The sequence below is a fragment of the Mustela nivalis genome, assembly GCF_964662115.1.
Source record: "Mustela nivalis genome assembly, chromosome: 7".
NCBI lineage: Eukaryota > Metazoa > Chordata > Mammalia > Carnivora > Mustelidae > Mustela > Mustela nivalis.
The window spans coordinates 55033489-55059756 of NC_139026.1; the positions used below are offsets into that span (position 1 = coordinate 55033489).

General features: G+C 39.3%; 1 protein-coding gene across 2 annotated transcripts in view; it reads right to left on the reverse strand.

Annotated features, from left to right (window-relative positions):
- The window catches only part of LRP6 (LDL receptor related protein 6), a 171972-nt gene extending 147117 nt beyond the window's left edge, over nucleotides 1–24855 (reverse strand). The window contains exon 1 of one of the 2 annotated variants that reach the window (XM_082741051.1): nucleotides 24204–24855. In XM_082741051.1, the coding sequence (XP_082597177.1) occupies nucleotides 24204–24258 (55 nt within the window). In that variant the 5' untranslated portion in view covers nucleotides 24259–24855. The remainder of the gene's footprint in view (nucleotides 1–24203) is intronic. The other variant, XM_082741050.1, reaches the window with a different exon arrangement.
- Between the last annotated feature and the right edge of the window lie 1413 nt (nucleotides 24856–26268).

Here is a 26268-nt window from a genome sequence, read left to right on the forward strand (position 1 = left end):
CTATTTGTACACATAACATGGGATCTCATGTAACATGTGAATCTCAAAATAATCATATACAGTGAAAGAAGTGAGACCCCCCCCAAAAAAGTATAAATTGCATGACTCCATTTATATAAAATTTTAGAAAATTCAAATTACTCTATTGTGAAAGAAAGCAGATCAGTGGTTGTCTGGAGGTAGACAAAAAGAAAGGGATTATACAGGGAGAGATTATAAAGAGGCACGAGGAAATCTACAGGTAATAGGTGTATTATATCTATGAGGACAGTTCGAGAGAGGTATATTTATCAAAACTTACTAAATATACTTTCATATGCATAATTTATTACATTATCAATTATATCTTAATAAACCTGTTAAATAAACAATCTGGCAGAGGCCGTTTTTAACACAACTACTTTATTCTGTTTTCAATTGTTATCAGAATGATCTCTGGGAGCACCTGGGTGGCTCAGTCTGTTGAGTGGTTGCCTTCAGGTCAGATCATGATCCCAGGGTCCTGGGATCAAGCCCAGCATCTGGCTCCCTGCTCAGTGGGAAGCCTGCTTTTCCCTCTCCTTCTGCCTACCACTCTGTTTGCTTGTACTCTCTCTGTCAAATAAATTTTTAAAATCTTAAAAAAAAAAAAAAAAAAAGAATGATCTCTAAATGAGACCTAATATCAAAACTAAATATAAGGCTTATCCTAAATAAATAATATTTAACTTTGAAAAGGCTGAAACTGGTAGAATTGTAAGTTGTATAAATTCTATGGTTTGGGAGTTTTTATATATCTTTTCCAAGTTCCTGACACGTACTTTCCTGGCATCATTAGTAATTAAAGATCTTGGGGGCACCTGGGTGGCTCAGTGGAATAAAGCCTCTGCCTTCGGCTCAGGTTGTGATCCCAGGGTCCTGAAATCGAGCCCCCCATCGGGCTCTCTGCTTGGCGGGGAGCCTGCTTACCTTCCTCTCTCTGCCTGCCTCTCTGCCTACTTGTGGTCTCTGTCTGTCAAATAAATAAATAAAATCTTAAAAAAAAAAACATCTTGAGCACAATTATCCAAAAGAATTTTCTCTGATGATAGAAATATACTCTCCACTGGGTAATACAGTATCCACTGGCCACATGCTAGAGAGCACTTAAAATGTGGCTAGTGTGACTAAGAAATTAAATCTTTATTTAACCTGAATTCACTTAAACTTAAATAGACAAATGGTTGTATTGGATAGCATAGATCTAAAGGCTGAGATGAAGAATACAAATGAGGGGAGGAAAAATAATAACAGAGTTATGCAATAATGTACACAATCTTCTCTCACAATTACTTAACTAAAGGTCTAAAGCTGTGTCGTCCAAAGGCAATACCAAGTACCATTTAAAAGTAACCACTAGGGGCACCTGGGTGGCTCAGTGGGTTTAAAGCCTCTGCCTTTGGTACAGGTCATGATCCCAGGGTCCTGGGACAGAGCCCTGCATCAGGCTCTCTGCTCAGCAGGGAGCCTGCTTCCTCCTCTCCCTCTCTGCCTGCCTCTCTGCCTACTTGTGATCTCTGTCAGATAAATAAAGAAAAAATCTTTAAAAAAAAAAAAAAAAGTAACCACTACCTTAAGAATTTAATTTCAAAAAAATTAAGGTGCTTAAAAAAGTATGAAGAAAAAAGTGATGTTTATCCAGTTTATGAATCTATAATCCAGTTTATGGATTATGGCTGCCAAGTGGAGTTATAAAGTCCACAATTTTCATCTAGAAGTATAACATGAATGTCCCTCCTAAGCTTAAATCCATCTGTTTTAATCAAAAACAAACAGGTGGATAGTTTTTTTAAAAAAAGTAACTAAGAGCCCTGTCTGCTTATTCTGTTTATCTAATACTGCTTTTGGCAAATTAATAAATTTCCCTCACAGATTCACTTTTAAACTAATTTCATGCCTTCATTCAGCACAATGATTTATGAGTACCCAGTGTCCACTGCACTCTCTTATACTGAGCCCTTCATGCTATGAACCAATTACAAAAATCAGGAAGAGTCCCCAGTAGTTAGGGGCACAATGCTAAGTACTACACAGGGCTAAGCAGGTTAAACAACTGCCTGAGAGAACTTACAATTTAAAATCCAAAAGTGATAATAATCTAATATTCATTGAGCATCTTTCTTTACGGCACTATCCTTGGAAAACTGTGTACTAAATCTGTATGGGGCATCAGATATTAGCTATCTGTTTATGACTTTCAAGTCAAACATTAATATTTCTACTGAATATTTGATCTACAAAACCCAAAGAACCTTTCTGATCATTTAAGATCTCAAAAGGCTTCTACATACAAGGTGTAAAAAAAGAGGGCTGAGATTGGGGGACGAGTTAACTTCTTTTAACTGAGCAGTACTATTTATAATTAAGATTTCTAAGGGTCTATTCGTAGGGCCGCCTACCCGCCTCAGTCAGTAGAGCATGTAACTCTTGATCTTGGTTTTGTGAGTCTGGAGCCCCATGATGGGTGTGGAGATTGCTTTAAAATCTTTTCAAAAAAATAAAGAACACTGTGTGAACCTACCAACTATTAAAAGGAAATCCAGGATTCACTCTGTCTAATCCCCCTTCTGATATTTGAATACTTTCTACAATATTACAATGAATATCTATTCAACAATATGTTCAATGAGATATCTGGAAGGTATAATTTGATTGGTAATATTTTTTTAATCTATGAAAGAAATACAATGGATACATACATACACACACACACACACAGAGTTGTAGCATATATGCCATGCATTCCATTAACTTCCATTCCAAAGAGCTTACCTTCTAACTTCCTAATAGCCAGATAATCCAAATATCTGCCAACATATCCCTTTAGTGGAACCTGCATAGATGCTTAGGAATCCTCATTTTCCTTTTTTAACTTCCTACCAAACTTTCTCTAGTAGCCTTTCTAAACTTTTTCTGCTTTCCTAAAGAAAAATTCCATGCCTTGAATCCTTCCATCTCAGATCATCTCCTAAAATAATCTCAGTGAGACAGGAAGCAAGGTAAATGTCATATATCCCCAACATCTTAATTTGAACTTCTCAAAGATTTCTATATATCCCACCCATCCTCCTTATCTTGTCTTCAGTCACAAATGACAAGTTACCTTTTCTCCTTTTTATGGTTGAAGCAATACTTTTGATTCAGTCTCTCCTTCCTCTCTGCAACTTTGCTCTATGGATTATTCCCTATTTCTTGTGTCTTCAATGGCTCCTGCCAGATGCCTGCTATCAAAAAAATTTCGAATAACCCTAACCTTGTTACCACCAAGAGAATTATATTTCTCCTAGCCACAAAATCTTACAATATTAAATACACTTCATACTACCATCTTAGTCTAACTGAGACTAATTTCCCACCCATCACTCACCTAAAACTGCTCTCGCCAAGTCTCCAGAAGCAAATCCAGTGGCCTTTTCTCAGTCCTTATTTTTGACCTCTATTTAGCAACAATAGACCATAACCCTACCTACGTAAAAGTCTCCTTATACTACATTTACTCGTTTTTCTGGTCATGCTTCATCTGCTTTTTAGTTTCAAATCTTCCTCCCACTTCTCAAATATGGGTATGCCCAAGATTGTCTCTTGTTCCACAAATGTAAAGAACAAAACAGAAAATCTGCAAGTTCACCTAGTCAATAAAGCAACTCTATTCAGATAATTATCAAATCATCATCATTTCCAGCCTAACCGTCAGTACTGCATCTGTAACATCTTGTTGGCCATCTCTTCCATACATTAAATTAAATTCATCACCTCCCCCACAACCTGCCAAAAACTACACACATACATACACATATGTGTGTGTGATTTACGTATACATATACATAAATATATCCTCAAAAGTCAGTGGTACCATTTTCCTAATATTATGGGTACACAGTGGACACCCTCTTTGACACCTCCCTTTTCCCCAGTCTGTCAAATACTGTCCCGCTGACTCTTCTTTAGCATGCCCTTAAATCTGCCTCTTTTCCATTTTCAGAACCACTATCCTAGTCTAGACCTTCATGACCTCATGCCTAAACTACTTTAATAGTAAGTGATCTCAACACTCTCCCACCATCTTCCACTTTTAGTAATTCTACTTGATCCAACTCAAAAAGCTTTCTGATTTCCTTTGCCTAACATAAAAAGTCTCAATACTTCAGGACACCACCAGGTGACTTCTACCTAAGACTCTAACTTAATTTTATAGCCTCTGCATCATACAAGCTGGTTTTGAACAGATTGACTGTGAGGACATCATACTACATTACTATAGCATATTCATTTTCCCGCCCACTCCATACCTCCCTTTCATTGCCTTGAAGAGGCAAACTCTTCAAGGCCAATTCAAATCTTATCTATTCCATGAATCTTCCCAATTGCTTCAGCTTTCCTTCTTTTGAGTTCTTACAGTCTTTCCCACTTTTCTGATATTAGCATTTTCTACTTCAACTAGGATCTCTGCCCTTTGGGAACAGGAGCAATATAACTAAGTTTATCCCCAGTACATAGCAAGAGTTCACTGCCTGACAATGATACGGTAAATATATCTCCTAATATCCAAAAAGAATGCTGCAGAACCTGATTTAACAATATATTTGTCATAAACCCAAAAGAATTTTACATTAATTCTGGCCAAGAGTTCACAAATGCCCATTACTGACCTATTGACTTGTTCAAAGTTCAGTAAAGCTTATCTCCTCCCCACAGACCTCTGAACTTTTTAGCTAGCTCTCAGCTTAAGCAAAACACAGAACACCCTCTCTTAAGGACTCATTCTGAGTATAAGGTGACCACAAGAAAAAAACATGTCCTGTTAAACTACCGTGGCCATGTCATCTCCTAGCTCCCACCAGCTTATCCGACTCTCCCAAAAAGTTCCTCCTGGCACTATTCACCTCTAGAGCTGTCTTTTTGTGCTTGCTCTTGAGACACCTATGTATCTTGTGGTCAGAATATTCTACCTATTACAATAATCTTATTGAATAATCTCCCTAAGTAGGGATTTATTTTTGGTATCTGTATGTTGACATGACTTGGATGAGGGCTGGACTTCACCAGTGGACACACACAACCCCCACTTTGATAATGATATTTAAATTCCTTTCTTGTCCAGAGATTCATGTCTCTTTCCTTAAGGTCAGCTCTTGAACCAGTGCTCCAGACATCTAGTCTGTTGCAACATGGTACTTTGATATTTTCCAGTGAAGAAAATTTTCTTCGGCTCTTTGAGAAATCACACCCTGACTCCTGAGAAGGAATATCCCCAGCTATTCTATTATCCCTTGACTCCTCCAGTGGAGATTACAGTGGGAATTTCCTTGGTTCATCACAAGGGAATATAGGCACACTTCATTCTTTCACACTTCACTTTACTGCACCTCCCAAATACTGCATTTTTTACAAATTAAAGGTTTGTGGCAACTCTGCATCAAGCACGTCTATTAGTGCTATTTTTCCAACAGCATTTGCTCACTTCACGTACGTATTTCACATTATGGTAATTCTCCCAATATTTCTAACATTTTCATTATAATTTTATTTGTTGTGATAATCTTTGATCAGTGATCTTCAATGCTACTCCTCTAATTACTTTAGGGCATCACAAACTGCAGCCATATAAGAAAAACAAAATTGGTAAGTGTTTTCTGTGTTCTGAATGCGCCACCAACTAGACATTCCCCTCTCTCCCTCTCCTCAGGCCCCTGTACTCCCTGAGACACAGCAATATTGAAATGAGGCCAATGAATAACCCTTCAATGGCCCCTAAGTGTTCAAGTGAAAGAGTCACAGATTCCTCACTTTAAATCAAAAGTGATTACACTTAGTGAGGAGGGCATATCAAAAGCTGAGAGAGGCTGAAAGCTAGGCCTCTTGCACCAGTTAGCCAAGAAGTGCAAAGGGAAAGCTCTTGAAGGAAATTAAAAGTGCTACTCCAGTCAAGATAAAAATGATAAGAAAGCATGACAGCCTTATTGATGATATGGAAAAAGTTTCAGTGGTCTATATAGATCAAACCAGCCACAACATTCCCTTAAGCCAAAGCCTAACCCGGAGCAAGGCCCAAATTCTCTTCAATTCTATGAAGGCTGAGAGAGGTGTGGAAGCTGTAGAAAAGTTTGAAGTTAGCAGAGGTTGGTTCGTGAGATTTAAAGAAAGAAGCCATCTCTGTAACAAAAAAAATGTAAAGTAAAGCAGCAAGCACTGATATAGAAGCAGAACCAAGTTATGCAAAAAATGTAGCTAAGATAATTAAGGAAGGTGGCTACACTAAACAATAGATTTGCAATGAAAACAAAACAACCTTATATTAGGAAAAGATGCAATCTAGAACTTCTATAGCTGGAGAGCAGTCAATTCCTGGCTTCAAAAGATAGACTGACTCTCTTGTTAGGTGACTCTAAGTTGAAGCTAATACTCATTCACCATTCTGAAAATCCTAGGGTGTTTAAGAATTATACTAGATTTACTCTGCCTGCTCTGTAAATGGAACAGCAAAGCTTGGGTGACAACATATCTGTTTACAACAGGGTTTACTGAATGTTTTAAGCCCACTGTTGAGACCCACTTCTCAAAAAAAAAAAAAGCCTTTCAAAATATTACTCCTTTTTGACAATGCACCTGGTCACCTAAGAGGTCTGATGGAGATGTCCATCAAGATTAATGCTGTTTTCATGCCTGCTAACACAACATCCATTCTGCAGGCCACAGAGCAAGGAGTAGTTTCAATGTCCAAGTCTTATTATTTAAGTAATATATTTTGTAAAGCTATAGCTATTGTAGACAGTGATTCCTCTGATGAATCTGGGCAAAGTAAACTGAAAACCTTCTGGAAAGGATTCACCATTCTAGATACCATTAAGAATATTCATGAATCATGGAAAGAGATAAAAAAATATTAATATTAACAAGAGTTTGGATTCCAACCCTTATGGATGACTTTTAGAGGTTCAAGATCTCAACAGAAAAAGTAACTGCAGATGTGACAGAAATGAGAATGAGAAGTAAAACCTAAAGATGTGACTGAATTACTGCAATCTCATCGAATTCAAAAAACCTGAACAGCTGAGGAGTTACTTCTTACAGATGAGCAAAGAAAGTGGTTTCTTGAGATGGAATCCACTCCTGGTGAAGATGCTGTGAAGACTGTAGAAATGACAACAAAGGATTTAGAATATTATGTCAACTTAGCTGATAAAGTAGCATCAGGGTTTGAGAGGTTTGACTTGAATTTTTTAAGATTTATTTATTTGACAGAGAGAGAAAGAGACAGCAAGAGAGTGAACACAGCAGGGGGACTGGGAGAGGGAGAAGCAGGCTTCCCGCTGAGCAGGAAGCCAGGGCTCTATCCCAGGACACAGAGATCATGACCTGAGACGCTTAGTGACTGAGCCACCCAGGCACCCAGACTGACTTCAGTTTTTAAAGAAATTGTACTATAGGTAAAATGCTATCAAATGGCATCACATGGTACAGAGAAATCATTCATGAAAGGAAGAGTCAATCAATGCAACAAACTTCAACTGTTTTCTTATTTTAAGAAATTAACACAGCCACCCCAACCTTCAGCAACCACCAACCTGATAAGTCAGCAGCCATCAACATCAGGACCCTCCACAAGCAAAAAGATTACAACTTGATGAAAGCTCAGAATATGATCAGCATTTCTTAGCTATACTTTTAAAATCTAGGCATATATGTTGTTTTTTTAGACATAATGCTAATGCACACTTAAAAGACTATATAGTACAGTGTAAACATAACTCTTATATAAAACAGGAAACTAAAAAATTCATTTGACTTCTTTTGTTTCAACAGTCACTTAACTATGGTGGTCTGGAAGCAAACCCACAGTATCCGCAATGTACACTTGTACTCTTTCCCAGTTCCTCTGAATTCTTTAAGAATTTATTTGTTTATTTGACAGACAGAAATCACAAGTAGGCAGAGAGGCAGGCAGAGAGAGAGGGAGAAGCAGGCTCCCTACTGAGCAGGGTGCCCGATGCGGGGCTCGATCCCAGGACCCCAAGATCACGACCTGAGCTAAAGGCAGAGGCTAAACCCACTGAGCCACCCAGGCACCCCCCTCTGAATTCTTGTTTATGATTTAATCATTTAATCCCATAAGAAACTCTGTTGAGCACCCTCCCTCCTCCCCCACTGACTGCATGCTTCATCATTTTAGCACTAATTCAGCTCAGTGTCTTCAAAAATGGCAAAACTTTACTCTCTGGCAAATAAATAAAATCTTACAAAAAATTTTTTTAAATGGCAAAACTTTACTAGAGACAATTTAGAACTTCAGTATCCTCCTTGCAAAACTTGGCACCTCCCCAAACTGGTTCAGCTAAAACCTCTCCTTTTCCCATCACCCTCTGTTCTTCCTTCGTCCTTTTTACCACCCTCAACCTTCCTGTCAGTTTCCTTGAATCCTTTATCCATCCTCCTTTAGCACCCCAATCTCCTCCAACCCTCTATCTACCCTATCAGACCTTTCCCTTCCTACTCCAAACCCTCAACTCCCTATAGTCACCTGAGCATTAACCTCCCTTTTCCCTACTAGAAACTCGTAAGGGGATCTCAGGGACCTGAGTTAAAAATATGAATTGGAGGGGCACTTGGGTGGCTCAGTCATTTAAGTATCTAACTCTTAATTTCAATTCACATCATGATTTCACGGTCATTAGACAAAGCCCTGTGGTGGGTTCCACACTAGGCATGAAACTTGCTTAAGCTTCTCTCTCCCTTTCCCTCTGCTCCTCCCCCACCACTTGCATATACACGCTCTCCTGCACTCAAAGAAAGAAAGACAGACAGACAGACAGACAGACTTGGAAGCAGCCTGGATCTTTTATCTGCTCAGATGAGCTCTGAGCTATCTAGACACCCAGATAGCCCTTGGTCTTTAGTCTCTCACCCAAAATTTGGTACACAGTCTCCATAAGATTACACATGAGGGAAAGAAAGTCTTAAAAGATTTCCTCCACAAATACTGGTGGAGACACTTCAGTCCTCATACTGACTGAGCAGGTAACCTCAACTTGCCCCATCTACCAGAAACACAACCATGGTAAAAATATAAAGGAACAATAAGAGCTTTTATATAGACTACCAGTGGGCTGAAACTTCCAAACTGAAGCTATAGGCTATTTATTTGTGTCTGTTTGTGTGTTTAGATAGATATATAGATAGATAGATGTTTGCTGCAACTGTTTTTAGCTGAAGAGGCAAGCAGGGCAGACCAGGACAGGTCTAGAGGCCTAAGAAAAGGGCTTGTCTTTATCTCAAGGGCAACAGAAAAAGGTACTAAAGATGACCACTGGAAAAGATTGACCAGTAAGGTGAAACAGATGTGGAGGAAGAAGCTGGAGAGGCAGCAAAATTAGACAAATCACTTGGGACTTGCAGCACTCCACACAAGAGTGATCACTTAAACCAGGGTACACATGGGTGTCAGTGAATTGCTTAGAGAGAGACTACTCTCAATTCCTTACTGTGGAAATGAGCACAGATGTCTAGAGAGGTCAACTGACCTCTCCAAAGTCCTGTATCTAGACAGGATAGTGCTGGTGCTGAAGCCGTGTTCCCTGCTTCCAATACTAGAGGTATGGAGGGGAAAGTAGGTCACCATGTCTTTCACACAGTACGCTTAAAATAAATGTTCTTCTTATAATGATATGGTCAAGTTAATAATCAATATTAATCAAAATGTGAGCAATGGCACTCAAGTAGCCTGTTGATAGGGCCCCATTTGGGAGACACACCCACCAAAACTTCACTAACGTTTAATCTTTGTAACATTTACATATAGTATTTTTATATTTTTAAGAACAGTTTAACATGTATGATTCCATTTGGTTTCATCACTTCCCTGTGAGGGTTTTGGGTCAGGTGTCCCTTCTTGGCTGGTAATTAAGAAAACAAAGACTCAAAGAAATGACCTATCCACGGTCACGTCACAGAGCCAGTAAGTGAAGAACCTAGATTTCTTCTGGGTTCCAGATTTTCTTAAAAGAACTGCTCACTCTGACATTTACCCACAGTGCCTTACCATAACCACAACTCTACTCTTCCAGAATGATGCCAAAAATGTCAACAGAATATAAAATAGTTATGCAAATAATGATGACAATGATAGCAGCATCCTTAGTGCTTTATATACAGTGTCTCATTTAATTTTTAAAACGACCCTGTAAGGAAAGTTGTATCATTATGCCAATTTTACAGATGAAGAATCAAGACTCAGAGATATTAACTACCTGACTCAAGACCAGCAATTATTAAGTTTATGATGCAGAGAAAAAAAACTCAATCCCAGTTCTGAGTCCAAAGCTGGACTCAAACCACCAAAATCTACTTCCCCATGTCTGGGTGCCTAAAACTTTCAGCCACCTCTCATGTAGTCTATATCATGTCAAACCTGTGGTCAAAGCTGGCTAAGATCTGATATATTTATTTTGTAAGAGCTTTGAAAAGTGCTTTAGTATCAAATACAGTTACTTGCACAAAGTGAAAATTTGATCTTCTATTAAAATACAGAATTTTCTGGAGTCACTGGTCTACTCTTGATAAAGAGGTTTATAAGGGGCACCTGGGTGGTGCAGTCAGTTACGTGTCCGCTCCTGGTTTTGGCTCAGGTCATGATGTCAGGGTTTTGAGATGGAGCCCCACACCAGGCTCCATGTGGAGTCGGCTTGAGATTCTCTCTCCCTCTCCCATTTGTGCTCACTCTCTAAAATAAATAAATAAATTTTAATGAATAAAGGTTATAAAAGTTTTTTCTTTACCTTCTGAGTAATCTCCCTAGAAGGCAAAAACACTGCATCTTATCAGAATTTCCTGTGCTTGAAACTGACTTTATCATATCTTGACTATTTAAAAAAAGACAAAGTCTTCTCACTTTTGAAAGAGCTATGGTTCATCATGTTCCTTCCTATGTTTACTTTAAGTAAAGTTTTTTTGACACTTTGGTAAAATAAGTAGCCAAGTATTTCTTCTCCCTGACCCATGATCCTATTTAACCAAGTGTTCAAATCTCTAACTCTCCTGACAACTTCTGACATTCCACCTTTTCAAAATCAAATCCTAAATGATGCCCCTATGACTATCTTTGAAATTTCCCAAAGGTTTCCTGGGAATTCACAACGAATTTCTTCTTTCACCTTGTCAAGAGAGGTATTAAAAATAATTAGATTGGGGTGCCTGGGTGCCTCAGTTGGTTAAACATCTGCTTTTAATTCAGGTCATGACCCCAGGGTCCTGGGATCGAGCCATGCACTGGGCTCCCTGTTCAGTGAGGAGTCGGCTTCTCCCTCCTCCCCCCAACTTGTACTCTCTCAAATAAATAAATAAAATCTTCTAAAAAAATAATAATTATAATTAGTTTTACTTGATCAAATGTTATGATTTGCATGGGAAGCACTTCAAAATCAGAAGTGATGCTTACCTTTGCTAGGTTAAATCTATATAAGTAAAATATATTATTATTATTTCAGAAGTTATATGAAGTCTAGAAATTTATCAATACTCTCACCATCCATATGTTTCTATTTATCAGGAGTCCTGGTGCTGTTTTGTCTAATATTAGATTACAATATTATAGTATCATCACTGATAACTTCAGTTATATAGTTAGTTTTATGTTAACTTGGTCATGTACAGTATATCTAATACACTATATTCTACCAGACAGGCCAGTGTTTCTCAATCAGAATTCTCATCACTTACTTATGGAGTTTTATTATACAAATGTTTAAGACTTATTCTAGACTTACTAAAAAATTCTACTTAATAATCTTGATATATTCTTTTTGGTTTAGTTCCCCTCCCACCCTGTTCCACCACCACCCCTTCCTAATCTTGATATATTCTTGATGTCCTCTAACTATATGTTTGATGGCACATGTGGCTCAGGATTATTATATATTTTACAGTTTCATTCTCTGCAAAGATCATATACACATTCATACATAAATTAGATGTAATAGCTATTCTTCTTTAAAATAAGGTTAATTATTATGCTTACAGATAATTTGTTTAAAACTTTTTTGGATTGACCTGACTTTGGTTTGCATGCCACGAAACAACCAAATTTCCTCATTACTAGCATTATATTTTATAACACACTCTCATCAGATCTTTCACTTTTAAAATTACCAGAGTGGGGCACCTGGCTGGCTCACTTGGTAGAGCAGCTGACTCTTGATCTCAGGATCATGAGTTTGAGCCCCACACTGGACATGGAGATAACTTAATTTAAAAATTAACTAATTAATTAATTTAAATTATCGAGTTAAGTTAATCGCCACATTTTAAGTCTTCTGTCATCTACAGTAAGTTTTTTGTTCTATCTGATGCTTCTCTGAAAGTGCTTGCAAATCAGCTATAAGCTAGAGTGCTCATCTTCAACAACAACAAAAAGGTCTGTTGAAAAAGGACTATACCAAGTATAGTCTTGGGCTTCTAATGGCATCCCTTAAATAACTTTGAGACCATACCAATGGACTAAGTCAGGATTTCCAAAAAGCTAGTGGAGAAGCAGATTCCTAAGACTACTAACCCAAGATCTAGCAGAACAAGAATTAATAGAACAAACCAATGAAGGATGTTTACGAGTTTTATTTGAGATATTGCTGATGCTTTAATGTTCCTTTTTCTGGATATAAAGAACTCTTTTCTTTTTTCTTTTATGTTATCTATAACTTATTAGTGACTTAAAGCAGACTATGCTTTTATAAACAGAAATAAAACTTTTTTTCCTCCCTGCCTAACTCTTCCATCATTCAAAAACTTTTATTGTGTATTCTTATTTTCACAGCAATATAAATATTAGCACAGGTTCAATAAGAGTCTGTCCCCTAGGTGGAAACAAACATTGCTTATGCAACTGAGGCTTTGACTAGAATGCCAAATTTGAAAGCAGTGCTCATTTAATTAAATATAACCAGACAGTTTTAAGGAGCTATGGCTGACCTCATGAAGCCAGTGCTCACAGTTCTCTGAGGAAAACTATACTGGTACCTGGCCTGGGGTTCCCAGCCTCACAGGTGAGGTAAGCAAGATCACTTCCAGGCCCAGAAACTCTGGGATATGTTTGAGAACCTCAAGAATTCACCAGAATCTACAGGTACTACCTGTGAAACCTGATATGAACTCTTGACTTTGCTTCCTTGGCTTCAAGAGGTTTTTATAAAACTGAAATCCAGGGGTACCTGGGAGATACAGTTGGTTAAGCATCCAACTCTTGGTTTCTGCTCAGTCTGCGATCTCAGGGTCATGAGATCAAACCCCAAGTAGGCTACTTGCTCAGTGTAGAGTCTGATTGGGTTTCTCTCAAGGAGGGAAGAGAACTGTCTGTCTCTCTTTCTCAAATAAATCTTTCAAAAAATGTAAAATCCAAAATAAACTATTGAGTATACAACAAAATACAGGCTTTTGCACAGCAAAGGAAACCATCAACAAAACAAAAAGGCAACCTACTAAATGGGAGAAGATATTTCCAAATCATTTATCTGATAGGGGATTAATATTCCAAATACATAACAAACTTATACAGTTCCATACCAAAATAACAATCTGATTAAAAAATGAGCAGAGGACCTGAAGAGATATTTTTCCAGAGAAGACAGGGATGGCCAAGAGACACATGAAACAATGCTCAACATCATTAATCATCAGAGAAATGAAAATCAAAACCACAATGAGATAATCACCTTGCACCAGTGAAAATGACTAGTATTAAAAAGACAAGAAACAGGGGCGCCTGGGTGGCTCAGCGGGTTAAGCCTCTGCCTTCTGCTCAGGTCATGATCCCGGGGTCCTGGGATCAAGCCCCACGTCAGGCTCAGGGAGCCTGCTTCTCCCTCTCCCTCTGCCTGCCTCTCTGCCTACTTCTGCCTACTTGTGATTTCTCTCTGTCAAATAAATAAATAAATAAATAAAAAGACAAGAAACAACACGTGTTGGCAAGAATGTGGAAAAAAAGGAACATCATGCACTTTTTGTGGGAATGTAAACAGGTGTAACCACTGTAAAACAGCAGAGATGTTCCTCAAAAAATTAAAAATAGAAATACCATATGATACAGTAATTCCACTACTGGGTATCTACCCAAAGAAAACAAAAAAATAATAATAATAATAATTTGAAGAGATAGATGTACGCTTTTGTTTCTATAGCATAATTTATAATAGCCAAAATAAGAAAGCAACACAAGTATCTATCAACAGATGAATGAAGATGAGGCATGCATGCACACACATATACAATGGACTATTTCTCTATCATAAAAAAATAATGAAATCTTGCTATCTGTGACAACACAGATGAGCCTAGAGGGTATTATACTAAATGAAGTAAGTCAAAGACACATACCATATGATTTCACTTATATGTGGAATCTAAAAAACAAAACCAATAAAAAAAACCAGACTATTAAATACAAAGAACAAGTTGATGGTTGCCAAATTGACGATGGGAGAAGGGATGGGGAAAAAATGAAAGAAATTAAGAGGTACAAACTCCCACTTACAAAATAAATAAGTCACAGAGGTGATAAGTACAGCACAGGGAATATAGCCAGTAACTAACACTGTACAGCAACAGAGGACGTCTGCACTTGTCATGATGAGCACTGAGTAATATACAGAACTGTCAAATCACTATATAATGTACACCTGAAACAGAACATGGCATGTTATGTTTGAAACATAACATGGCATGTTATAACACTGCATGTCAACTATACTTTAATAATAATTTTTTCTTCAAGTCCAATCTAAGATTCCTTATAAAAACATTCAGCAAGGGGCGCGTGGATGGCTCAGTAGGTTAAAGCCTCTCTCTGCCTTTTGCTCAGGTCATGATCCCAGGGTCCTGGGATCGAGCCCCACTTCAGGCTCTCTGCTTGGCGGGAGACTGCTTCCTCCCCCTCCCACTCCCTCTCTCTCTGCCTGCCTCTCTGCCTACTTGTGATCTCTCTCTGACAAATAAATAAATAAAATCTTTAAAAAAAAATCTTAAAAAAAAAAAAAACGTTCAGCAAGGCCAACTCACAAGGCCTATACCTACAGAAATAATCAGGTCAAATATAATGATATCAACTTCACAATGACTTTTATTCTACCTTGTGAGGGACTAAATGTGCCCCCCAAAATCCTCTTGAAACCCTACCCCCGCTATGTGAAGGTATCAGGAGATGAGGCCTTTGGGGAGTTATTAGCCCTTCTTACATGAGGTCATGAGTGTAGGGGGGGTGGGGTGAGGGACCATGGGGGTGAGGGACCATGAGGGTGAAGTCCACATGAATGAGATTAGGTACCCTTTCAAGAGCCAAGAGCTTATTTCCTCTCTCCCTATCTATCCTGTGAGGATTCAGAGAGAGGTCAGCAGTCTGCAACCCAGAGAGGATCCTCACCAGAAACCATCCATGCTGGCGCCTTTGATCTTGGGACTTCAAGGCTCCGTAACTGTGAGAGATAAATTTCTGTTGTTTATAAGCCATTCAGTCTATATTATTTTTGTTATAGCAAAAAGCTATAAGCCTTAACTGACTAAAACATATCCCTAATAGTGAAGAATTTTGTTTTAAACAGAAGAACTGATCATGTGCTCACGCTGTTCATTACTTATCCACTGATTTGGCTTGACCAAACTTTAGTCAAGCTTTTCTTCTTTCCCACAAGCTCCTAAACTTCGGCTTGCCCTAAGGTTAAGCAAGTAGTGCAGGACTTCCTCCTTAACAGGGAATTCCAAGTATCAGCTGACCACAGGGGGAAAACAAATCCAGTTAAGCTATCCTGATCATGTAATCTGCTTACCTAGCCTACCCTCCTCACTCACTCCCATACAAAGTTCCTGCTGGTCCTGGTTAACCCTCTCTATAAAAGTTTTTTTGTGTGTTTGATTTTGAGACACTTGCAGATCTTTCAGTCAGAGCATTCTCCTTTTTTTAATAATTATTTTGAAAAGTCTCCCCTTACCTAAATCCAGACTGGTTTTTATTTAACAGTATTATGACAAACCACCAATTTGCAAACTCCAAAACAACAATGGCATTTATTTTCCTCTATTAAAAATGACTGGTATCATTTCCAAAACTTAAAGGCCAACGTAAAATTAGGTGCATACAAAAAGCACTACATGTGAAATTACTGTCCAAAGTACCAGCACCCTAACCTTAAGTTACTCATTCACCTTTCTACTTTATAAAAATGAAGAATTTGGGTCAGGTAATTGCTAATACCCCTTCTATCCTATTAATCTAATAGGAATTTGGTAAAAAAGTTCAACTGAGACAGGGCTCTATGTAAGTCAATACACAGAAATGGGGTGGTGGTGAACTGAGCACTTTTCCAGCAGAAAAACAAGAACTTAGATTTTTTTCATATCTATTTCTATAACTTCAAAAAGAGATTTCAGAAATAATTTCTGAAGATAAAGATCCCAATGATCAAACCCATACTCATTGTAAGTACTTCACATAGCCACAAAATGGAATATTATTCAGTCATAAAAAGGAAGTATTGATATGGGCTAGAAACATAAATGAACCTTGAAAACATTATGCTAAGTGAAAGCCATACTCAAAAGGCCACGTATTGTATGATTTCATTTATATGAAATGTTCAGAACAGGCAAATCTATAGAGACAGAAAAGTAGATTAGTCATTACCAACCGCTGGGGGAAGGGGAAATGGAAAGTGACTACTAGGGATACAGAGTTTCTTTTTGGGGTGATGAAAATGTACTTGAATTAGACAGTGGTGATGGCTGTACATCCCTGTGAATATACTAAAACCACTGAAGTGGCACTTTTAAACAGAGAACTTTATGGTATGTGAATTACATCTTTAAAAAAAAAACTGGGTTAAAAAAATACTTGCACATGTTAATTGTATTAACAATGCAATAGTTATAGCCTAAAATCAGAAAACACATTACAAAATCCACATTTCAAATTCAATCTCAGACATAAACACACTGATTTACTTCTGATTAGTTTTCTCTATCTAATCTGTGATAAGAAAAAAATTATAGTAGCTACAAATTTAAATTATGTCTAATAATTTGAGATAAAACACAAAATGAAGCCCTAGACTGCATAAATGTCATAAAAACTCACATCTTTTAATATCATGTTAAGTGTAAAATTTAGAATACTTAATATATGCAAAGCTCTGGTTCATGGTGGTCTATGAAGAGGAAAAAAAATCTATTCTTGAAACACTTTATATCTAACAAAGAGCTGTTGTCTTCACTGGCATTAATCAAGAAACTTACAAATAGAGACCATATAACAGTGTAGCTAAGAATTCATGTTAATGAAGTTCATATGTAGCTTTCTCAGACTTGCAAAATACATCATCTTTAAATTGGATATATGGATACAATTAAATTACATCTCCCAATAAAGCTAGCCAATAATGAGAAAGACCCCTATACCCATATCCTTGATATGGGTATCACTTAATGTGATTTTGGTCTAAGAGTAATAAAGTAATGACTAACCAAGGCCATCAGAGAAAAAGGCTTCGTGGCCAAACATACATAATTTGATAAAGGTAACTTTTCCAATATCTGAATGACTACTTCCTTGAAAAACAGGATCACTGTCAATCATATTCACCTCTGCATTTTTATTTTTACTGAGAATGTAATCAACAACTTTAGTCCTAATGTCAATTTATAACTTAAAAATTCACTTAATAAATTTTTTGCCTAAAAATATGATTTCACTTTGCATCCCCAATCTCCTGGCCCTTCCACACAAGGTATCACAGGAATAAAAATTAGCAGTTATGGGGCACCTAGGTGGCTCAGTCGCTTCAACATCTGCCTTCAGGTCAGGTCATGCATGATGCCAGGGTCCTGGAACCAAACCCCATGTCAGGCTCCCTACTCAGCAGGGAGTCTGCTTCTCCCTCTCCTTATGTTCCTCCACCACCCCCCACTTGTGCACATGTGCACTCACACTCTTGCGCACTCTCTCACTTGCTCAAATAAATAAATAAAATCTTTTAAAAAATTAGCAAGTTACCTTGCTAAAAAGGATCATAGCACTGAAGTACCAGTAATCTTCACCAGATAGAGCCCAGACACATTTTAATATTTTCCTGTCTCACATGTAAATGTCGTTGAACTGTTTGTGAGGATAATCACTGCCACAAATAACACAAGTCTAAGAAACCAAGCATGTGCTAGTAATATCAAATAACACTATTTTCCTTGTATTTATGACAAATTATTTTTTAAATTAGTAATTTCAAGGGCAAATATCCCATTCTTAGGTTGCCTGGTCTGCGTATTTGACTGTATTTCAAAGTTATTCACATGATGGTGTTCTATTCATTAAGATGAGGCTCATTTTACAGGACATACATAAACTCTCACACAAAGAATTAAACATGTAATGCAAGAACTCAGTATAGCATTTACCCATCCTGCAGGGAGAAATCTACCAACTGAATAATTTTAACCGTTGTAATGAAATAATACAATAAAAAATTTCTCAGTTAAACAATGTTTTGATAAAATTATTTTGCCCATGCTTAACTCTTAAATAAGTAAATAAGTATCACAATCAACTCTACTATTTATCCTCTAGTTTATTTATAATAATCACCTAAAAGTGTTAAAGCTGCAATCTTTTAAAATAAATTTAATATAGTAGCCATTTTAGTTATATAAAATAAAACAGAAAATATCAGAAGTGGGGTGCCTATCTGGCTCAGATGATGGAGCATGTGACTCTTGATCTTGGGGTTCTGAGTTTGCTTTATTAACAAATAATGTATTAGTTGTTTCAGGGGTACAGGTCATTCATCAGTCTTACACAACTCACAGTGCTCACCATAGCCCATACCCTTCCCACTGTCCATCATCCATCCCACCACCCTCCACTCCAGCAACCCTCTGTTGGTTTCCTAAGATTAAGAGTCTCTTATGGTTTGTCTCCAACTCTGGTTTAATCTTATTTCATTTCCCTCCCTTCCCCTAAGATCCTCTGTCTTGTTTCTCAAATTCCTCATGTCATGGAGATCATATGATAATTGTCTTTCTCTGAGTGACTTACTTTGCTTAGGATAATATCCTCTAGTTCCCTCCACATCACTGCAAATGACAAGATTTCAGGTTTTGATGGCTGCATAATATTCCATTCTGTGTGTGTGTGTGTGTGTGTGTGTGTGTACACACACATACCACGTCTTCTTTATCCATTCATCTGTTGATGGACATCTAGGCTCTTTCCACAGTCTGGCTACTGAGGACATTGTTGCTATAAATATTGGGGTACACATGCCCCTCTGGATCACTATATCTGTATCTTTGGGGTAAATACCAATTAGCGCAGTTGCTAGTTCATAGGGTAGCTCTATTTTTAACTTTTTTTTTTTTTTTAACTTTCTGAGGAACCTCTATACTGTTTTCCAGAGTGGCTGCACCAGCTTACATTCCCACCAACACTGTAGGAGGGTTCTGAGGTCCTGAGTTTGAGCCCATACTGGGGGTAAAGATTACTTTAAAAAAATAAATGAAAACTTTGGGGGGGGGAAAAATACATATATATATATATATATATATATATCATAAGTGAAAGCATTTCATGGAACTTCTGTTTTGTTTGAGGAAGAGTCAAAAAAAAAGTTCAAAAACCACTGACCTAAAACTATTGACTCCCTATAGCAGTGCCTGACACTTATATTTTTTTTTAATCTTTCCTGAGCACTAATATTTCTTTTAACTTAGCCACCTAAATATTAGTAACCATTTATTCAAAGTCTACTACTGACTATGCACTATACTCTCCCTTTGCAAATATTATCTCAACAGTTCTCATAAAAATCTAGTAAGGTATCATCCCTATTTAACAGAAGAGGAAACTAAAGCTTAGTTATTTATCCAAGGTTGCATGAAGTAGTACTTGGTTTATCAACAAAGCCCATACCTTCCTGCTATAGTGCCCCACTTTACAGTCTTCTTTGAATATAAACTTGCAATAAAACTTCCAAGATGAGATTAAATATTCAAGAATATTTACCCATGACCTAAACAGGTTACTATTTTACTTATTTTTCTGATATGTTTAAATTTTAAGCTCACATAAAATATTCTCACTTTATATACCCTCCATACAATCTTCTTTGATAGTCAAAAAAGACAGTCATTTCTGATAAAGCAATGTAACTGTATGGAAGAATACTTCAGTTCAGCAAATGGACAAACCTCCAATTAAAGCAAAATAAAAGACTCTGAGAAACCAAACTATGGGAAATCTGTTAAGCCTCATGATTAACAATGAACTGAAACCTTACACATAACTAATCAGATTATTCCCTAGCTCGATAAGCAAACCTAAAACCAAATAAGTAGAAAGTATCAAATTCAACTACATGAAATTATCATTAAATATCATCACACTAATCAACCTCATGCTCAAAGGGTCATCCAATCCAGTTCTCTCCAAGTGTGTTGCCTGCATCAAAGGTGCAGCCGAATGTTAAAAGGATTTATGGAAAAAAAATATCAAGTTTGGGGGGCACCTAGGGTGGCTCAGTCAGTTAAGCATCTGCCTTCAGCTCAGGTCATGATCTCAGGGTCCTGGGATTGAGTCCCACATCGGGCTCCCTGCTCATTTGGGAGCCTGTTTCTCTCTTTTCCTCTGCCCTCTGCCTGGTTGTGTGTGTGCGCGCGCGCTCTCTCTCTCTCGCTCTCTCTCTCAAATAAATAAATAAACAAAACTTAAAAAAAAAAATCAAGTTTGGGAAACAGTGGGTTAAACAAAATTAAAATTGGTCTCTCTACTTCATATTCTCTCAGAGCCCTTAACATGTTAATGTAAATTAAGGATCTCCAAAAGAAGGATTCATCATCCTCATGCAAATAAGGTGTACAGAGATTAAATGACTTAACCAAGGTTAAAACACAGACAGTTAACGACAAACTTAGAACCAGAATCTAATTTTCCTGATGCCCACTCCAAAATTCATTCTACCTGCTTGAGATTTTACATTTGATATTAAAGAAAAAAGCTTTCCCAAGGACCACTTCTACAAAAGATAAGATGGAAAACACGGTGGCTTGTCTGTACAGTATTTTTCACCATCCCCCCAAAACTAATATACTTTTTAAAAAACTAAGTAGCAGAAAATGTTTATGAAACAACAAAGCCTCCTCCAGCTGAGACAAAGTATCTGCAGATCATATGCACAATGGTATTCCAAAATTTATATTCTTATAAAAATATTCCCTCTAGAAAAATCAGAGATATAATCTTTTCTAATCAATACCTAGATGAAACTAAAAGAATAGTAAGGAAGACAACCCAGATTGTTAGATCTATTAGAACAGGGACATGTCTATTTCCCTCACCACTATAATATCAGAACCTGATACCCAGTAGGTATTCCAAACATATTTGCTAAAAGAATGAACACTTGGGGCGCCTGGGTGGCTCAGTGGGTTAAAAGAACAAACAATAAATCCTTACCATTAATAAATTCCTACCAATAAATCCCTAATATTCCTTACCATTAATTAGTTATAGGAGCTTAATCAAATCATAATCTTTCTGAATCTGAGTAACCCCCCTTGCAAATGAAGCTGTTAGACCAAAATTATCAGGATCTCTTCTACTTGTAACAATTTGTAAATTTTATACAAATTAAATCTCAAATTCCTACCATTTGAGGGTATGTCCACAATACAAAATTATAACAAAAGTAATGTTAGCAAATCATTGATATTGATCATTTCATTTAATGTGCCCATTACACATGTAAATCAGATCAGTATTACTACCTACATTTTAGAGGTAAGGTACTGAAGCCCAGAGAAAATGACTAGACTGGAATCACAGTTCTTAAGTAGAGAAGCACAGACTTTGAACCCAAGATTTTAGTGTCGAAATCCCCAAATCTTTCCATTACATTTTGTCTTCCCATGGTAGGGATAGGGATGCCCAGATGATGACAGCAAGTAATTCTTTGGCTTTCAGATGTTGATTTAACAGCACTACAGCACAAAAGGTCTCTCAAACTCTCATAATCCCACCATCCCAATGTTAAATTTTCAATGTTAATACCCATTCTCTGAAAACATAATTATTTTAATGCAACAAATTAATCACATTTTTCTTAGACTCCAAGGTTAACTAATGCCACCATTATTAACAGAGAATGACAGAAGAATGAAAAGAATCTACAGTATGAATAAAAATCTTTCACATCAAAATACCTTTTTAGTTCAAATACTATGTACTCACATTTAAGTAATGTTAAATTCAAAGACCATCTTATATCATTAGATGCTACATTTAAAACGAGAGGTCCACTTATGTAAACTTTGATACCAGAAATGAGGCTGTTTAAACCATTAACTCTTTTAGGTCTTGTTACATAACACCATACTTCAAATTAATACTCCAAGTGCAACTTTTCTAAACTCCAGGAAGGAACAAACCCAACTCTAGGCTCAAATTTGGTGTTAAAATAAACAAATGGCATTTATATCACACTCTTACCCTCAGAGAAATACAACTGAGCAACCAGAAGTATCCCAGGTTATGGACCTCCCCAAGACTTCAACCAATCAGCTGACTCTCACATTTAATTCTACTAATTTCCTGTCCTAAAAAATGTACATATCCTTATATCAAATATGATTCTCACAGTTATAGCAAAATCCCTTTCAACGAAGAGTATACTATAATGAAATAAACATACACTTATTAAACCTCTCAAAGACACAACACTGCATTAAATTCTCTGCCAAGAAAATTAAGTAAGCACTATCTTTAAAGGGTTACATATGAAAATGGTTTGGAATATGCTTAGAGTGAGTCATAATTATTAAGTATAAGTAGATATAACATGCTAACAATAATCCTGCAGAAGAGTAAAATAAAATTCTTCCTCCTCCAAAAAAAAAAAAAAAAGTCAATTGCATTCGTCCAAAATAAATATACACACACAGAAATGGCAACACTGGGCTCATTTGTGCAAGATCCTGAGTTACCATCGTGCCCTGTAAACTTCACCAAGTTCTGGAGGCTTACCAAAAGTTTAGCTTATTAAATTAAGAGTTAAAAATCTCCATCGACTCAAAAGGTCTTCTACCTGAAAAGAATTTACCACGAACACAAATGAGAATTTTAACCAAACCACAGCCAGAGCTAATAGCATCGATCCGTACTTAAATTCCTCTGCTGGTAAAATGCTCAAGAGCACAAGACTCATCAGCAGTTCAACACTGATAAGTTTGAGAAGAGCTGTTGAAATCTTGCGGGCCAATCAAAAAACCCCAGTGAACTGTCACAAAATAAAAGTCACAGCGTATGTGACAGCTTTACAGGCCAATTCAAAAAACCACAGGGCCATCGAATGTAGGCGATTCTCTGAGCAAGTTATCTAGGCTAGCCCATGTTATTTACCAAAGTGCAAGCTGTCCCCAGGGGAGCGCAGCAAATGATAACTTGGGTCCCAGGACAGGCGCCTCTTCCCACAAGGATGACTTTCCTATTAGTGCCAACTCTACACTTGCATGCTCCGAAAATAGGGGCAAGTCCCGCATACCCGGGGTTACAACCGCAACGTTGTCTACGAGGGGCTGAGGCTCAGAAGAATCCCAATGCTGAAACGCTCGGACCTATAACCCCGAAGTCACTTTCCAACTGTGCCCTCACCCAGGATCATTCTATCCCCAAAGGAAGCCAATCACTAGCAGTAACGAGGCCTGGGAAAACAGTACGAAGGCTCGAAAAGTTCACGTACGAGACACGGAAAAGGTGGGGGCTTCGAGAGGGGAGACCAACGGTAAGGCATCTTGGGCTCAAACATTTTAAAAGCCAAAATGCATACAAAGACCCTTCTCCCGGAGGACTCCAGGCAGAAAGAGACGCACAGCCCCTCAGTCACTGCGACAGAACGGGGCTCCAGGGGTTCACCCAGACCAGCAGCCCGGACTGAGGCTCCGATTTGTCCAGGGAAGGTCCGGAACCCTGGGAAGGGGTCTGCATGGTGGCCCGGCGGAGCGCACAGCCCCTTCTCCCGGGCCCCTTTCTCTCTCCTTCCCCACGACCAGGCCGCTCCTGGCTCCTCTTCCCCTTCTCCTCCCTCCCTCCCCCTCCCCCCAGTCACACACAAAACAAGGCCACCTCCCCCCCCCCCCAAATCCCACCAACTTTCGCGTTCCCCCCTTCCCACCTCTCAGGAGCGCACAGAAACTGCAGGCCAGGAGGCTCCTCAGGACGGCCCCCATCTTCCCTTCTCGCGTTCTCTTCTCTCACCGGCGAGGGGCGGCCAGAAGAGGGGGAGGCGAGGAGCCGGAGCGGCCGCCGCAGCGGCAGGTCTGCACGCTCATGCTTCCCAGCTTTCCAGAGAGAGAAGAAAGAAAGGGGCACGTCAGGGCTCCGCGCGCGCCGTCGCCGCCGCCGCCCTCTCTACCGCGCCGCTCTGCCGGGGGCTCGCGCGACGCCAGCGTCTGCTTCCATGCCGCCGCCTCCTCCCCCGGCGCCCCGCTTCCCCCGCGCAGCTCCTCATTCAGCCTCTTCCTCTCACGCAGCGGCGCAGGGATACCGCGGGCCCGCCGCCGCCGCCGCCGCCGCCACGGGTCGCCGCGAAGGTCTCCCTGCGCGCGGGCGAGCCCCTCCCTCGGCGCCGCCTCCCGTTCAGCCACGAAAGAAAGTGGGGGGCCGCACGCGCGGCCTCCGCGTGGAGACCCCGGGAGATCCGCCAGACAAGCGGAGCAGAGCTGGAGGCAAAAGGCCTCCCGCCGGCGCATTCCTATGGGATTCTTTCCTGGGCCGGCCGCGGCGGCCCTCCCCGCGGAGGGCGTGAAGCGACGTCGAACAACATCGGCCCGGCCTGGTCGGGACTACTTTCTGCGGCTCGGCCGGGCCGCCGCCTGCGCCGCTCTTTGTGCGGTCGCTGCCGGCCGAGCCAGGTGGAGGACCGGGCGCCCGCTGACGGACACCTGGGCCGGGGCTGTGGGAGGCGGCGGGCCGCCGGCGGGGCTGCGGGCCGTGCTCGGGGAGCCGCGCGGGTCGTGACGCGGGGCCGTGAGCTCAATCTTCGGGCTTGGGGACGGGCTTCAGCTTTTTTCCTTTAGGGAAAATAAAGACGAATGCTGCTAACACCAGCTGTAAACGTGATACAGCGAAAGGATGTTCAAACGCCAACTCAAAGCGGAGATTTGTCTTTCTCTCCTGGCTTTGCAAAATTACAGACTGTCCCCAGCATGAGTCCAACAGGGACTACCGATTTCTTATACCGGCCGGTGAAATGCCGAGATAAATGTGTCAGCGCCTAAGACAGAGCAAAGGGACAATTGGTAAGGACTATGTTTGGGATTTTACAAGTTGCGATTATTGCTAAGTGTTTGGCATTTTTGATCGGCTCGCAACTTGAGGAGAAGAGATTCACCAGAGTCTTAGACTGGTTTTGCACAGCCTCTTCTAACAGCCCATACATCCCCCTGAAAAGAAGTGGCAGCTTCAGCCTAGGAAGGAACTCCAGCCAGAGTTAACCATAATGGAGCCATCAGATGCATTCCGTCCAGCTGTCACAGGCCCCTACCTGGAGGCACATCGGCGAGGAACAACTCCCACAAGGTTACTAATACAGCAGGCCCCCCTACCTTTAAGGGGGTGCCTCCAAGACTCCCAGTGAATGCCTGCAACCATGAATTGTACCCAACCCTGCATACACTGTATTTACCCAGACATATAGACCCAAAATAAAGTTTAATTTATAAATTAGGTATAGTAAGAGATTAACAACAGTAATTCACAATAAAATAGAACAATTACAACCATATACTAGAATAGAAGTTACGTGACTGTGATCTCTCAAACTATCTTCTTGTACTGTACTCACACTTCTTCTGATGTTATGAAATGATAAAAATGTATCCATGAGAGATGAAGTGAGGTGAAATGATGCGGCACTGTGAGGTCACCTTAGGCTACTATTGATCTTTTGACAATAGGCAGAAGGGGAATCATCTACTTCCCAACTGTGGTTGACCATGGGTAAATGAAACTTCGGAAAGCAAAACCTCAGATAAGGGGCACTACGGTCCCTCAGTAACATGGGAGTTCACTAGGTGATTGCACATACATCATCACACTGGATACTCAAAACTAGCCTGGAGTGAGGCAGGTTTTCTTACTTGGTAATGACTTACCAAGGCCACGCCAGTGAATAGCAGGACTCGAACCCAGCCCAAGTCTTTCAACTTCAGATAATTCTTCTTTCAAGGAATGTGTGC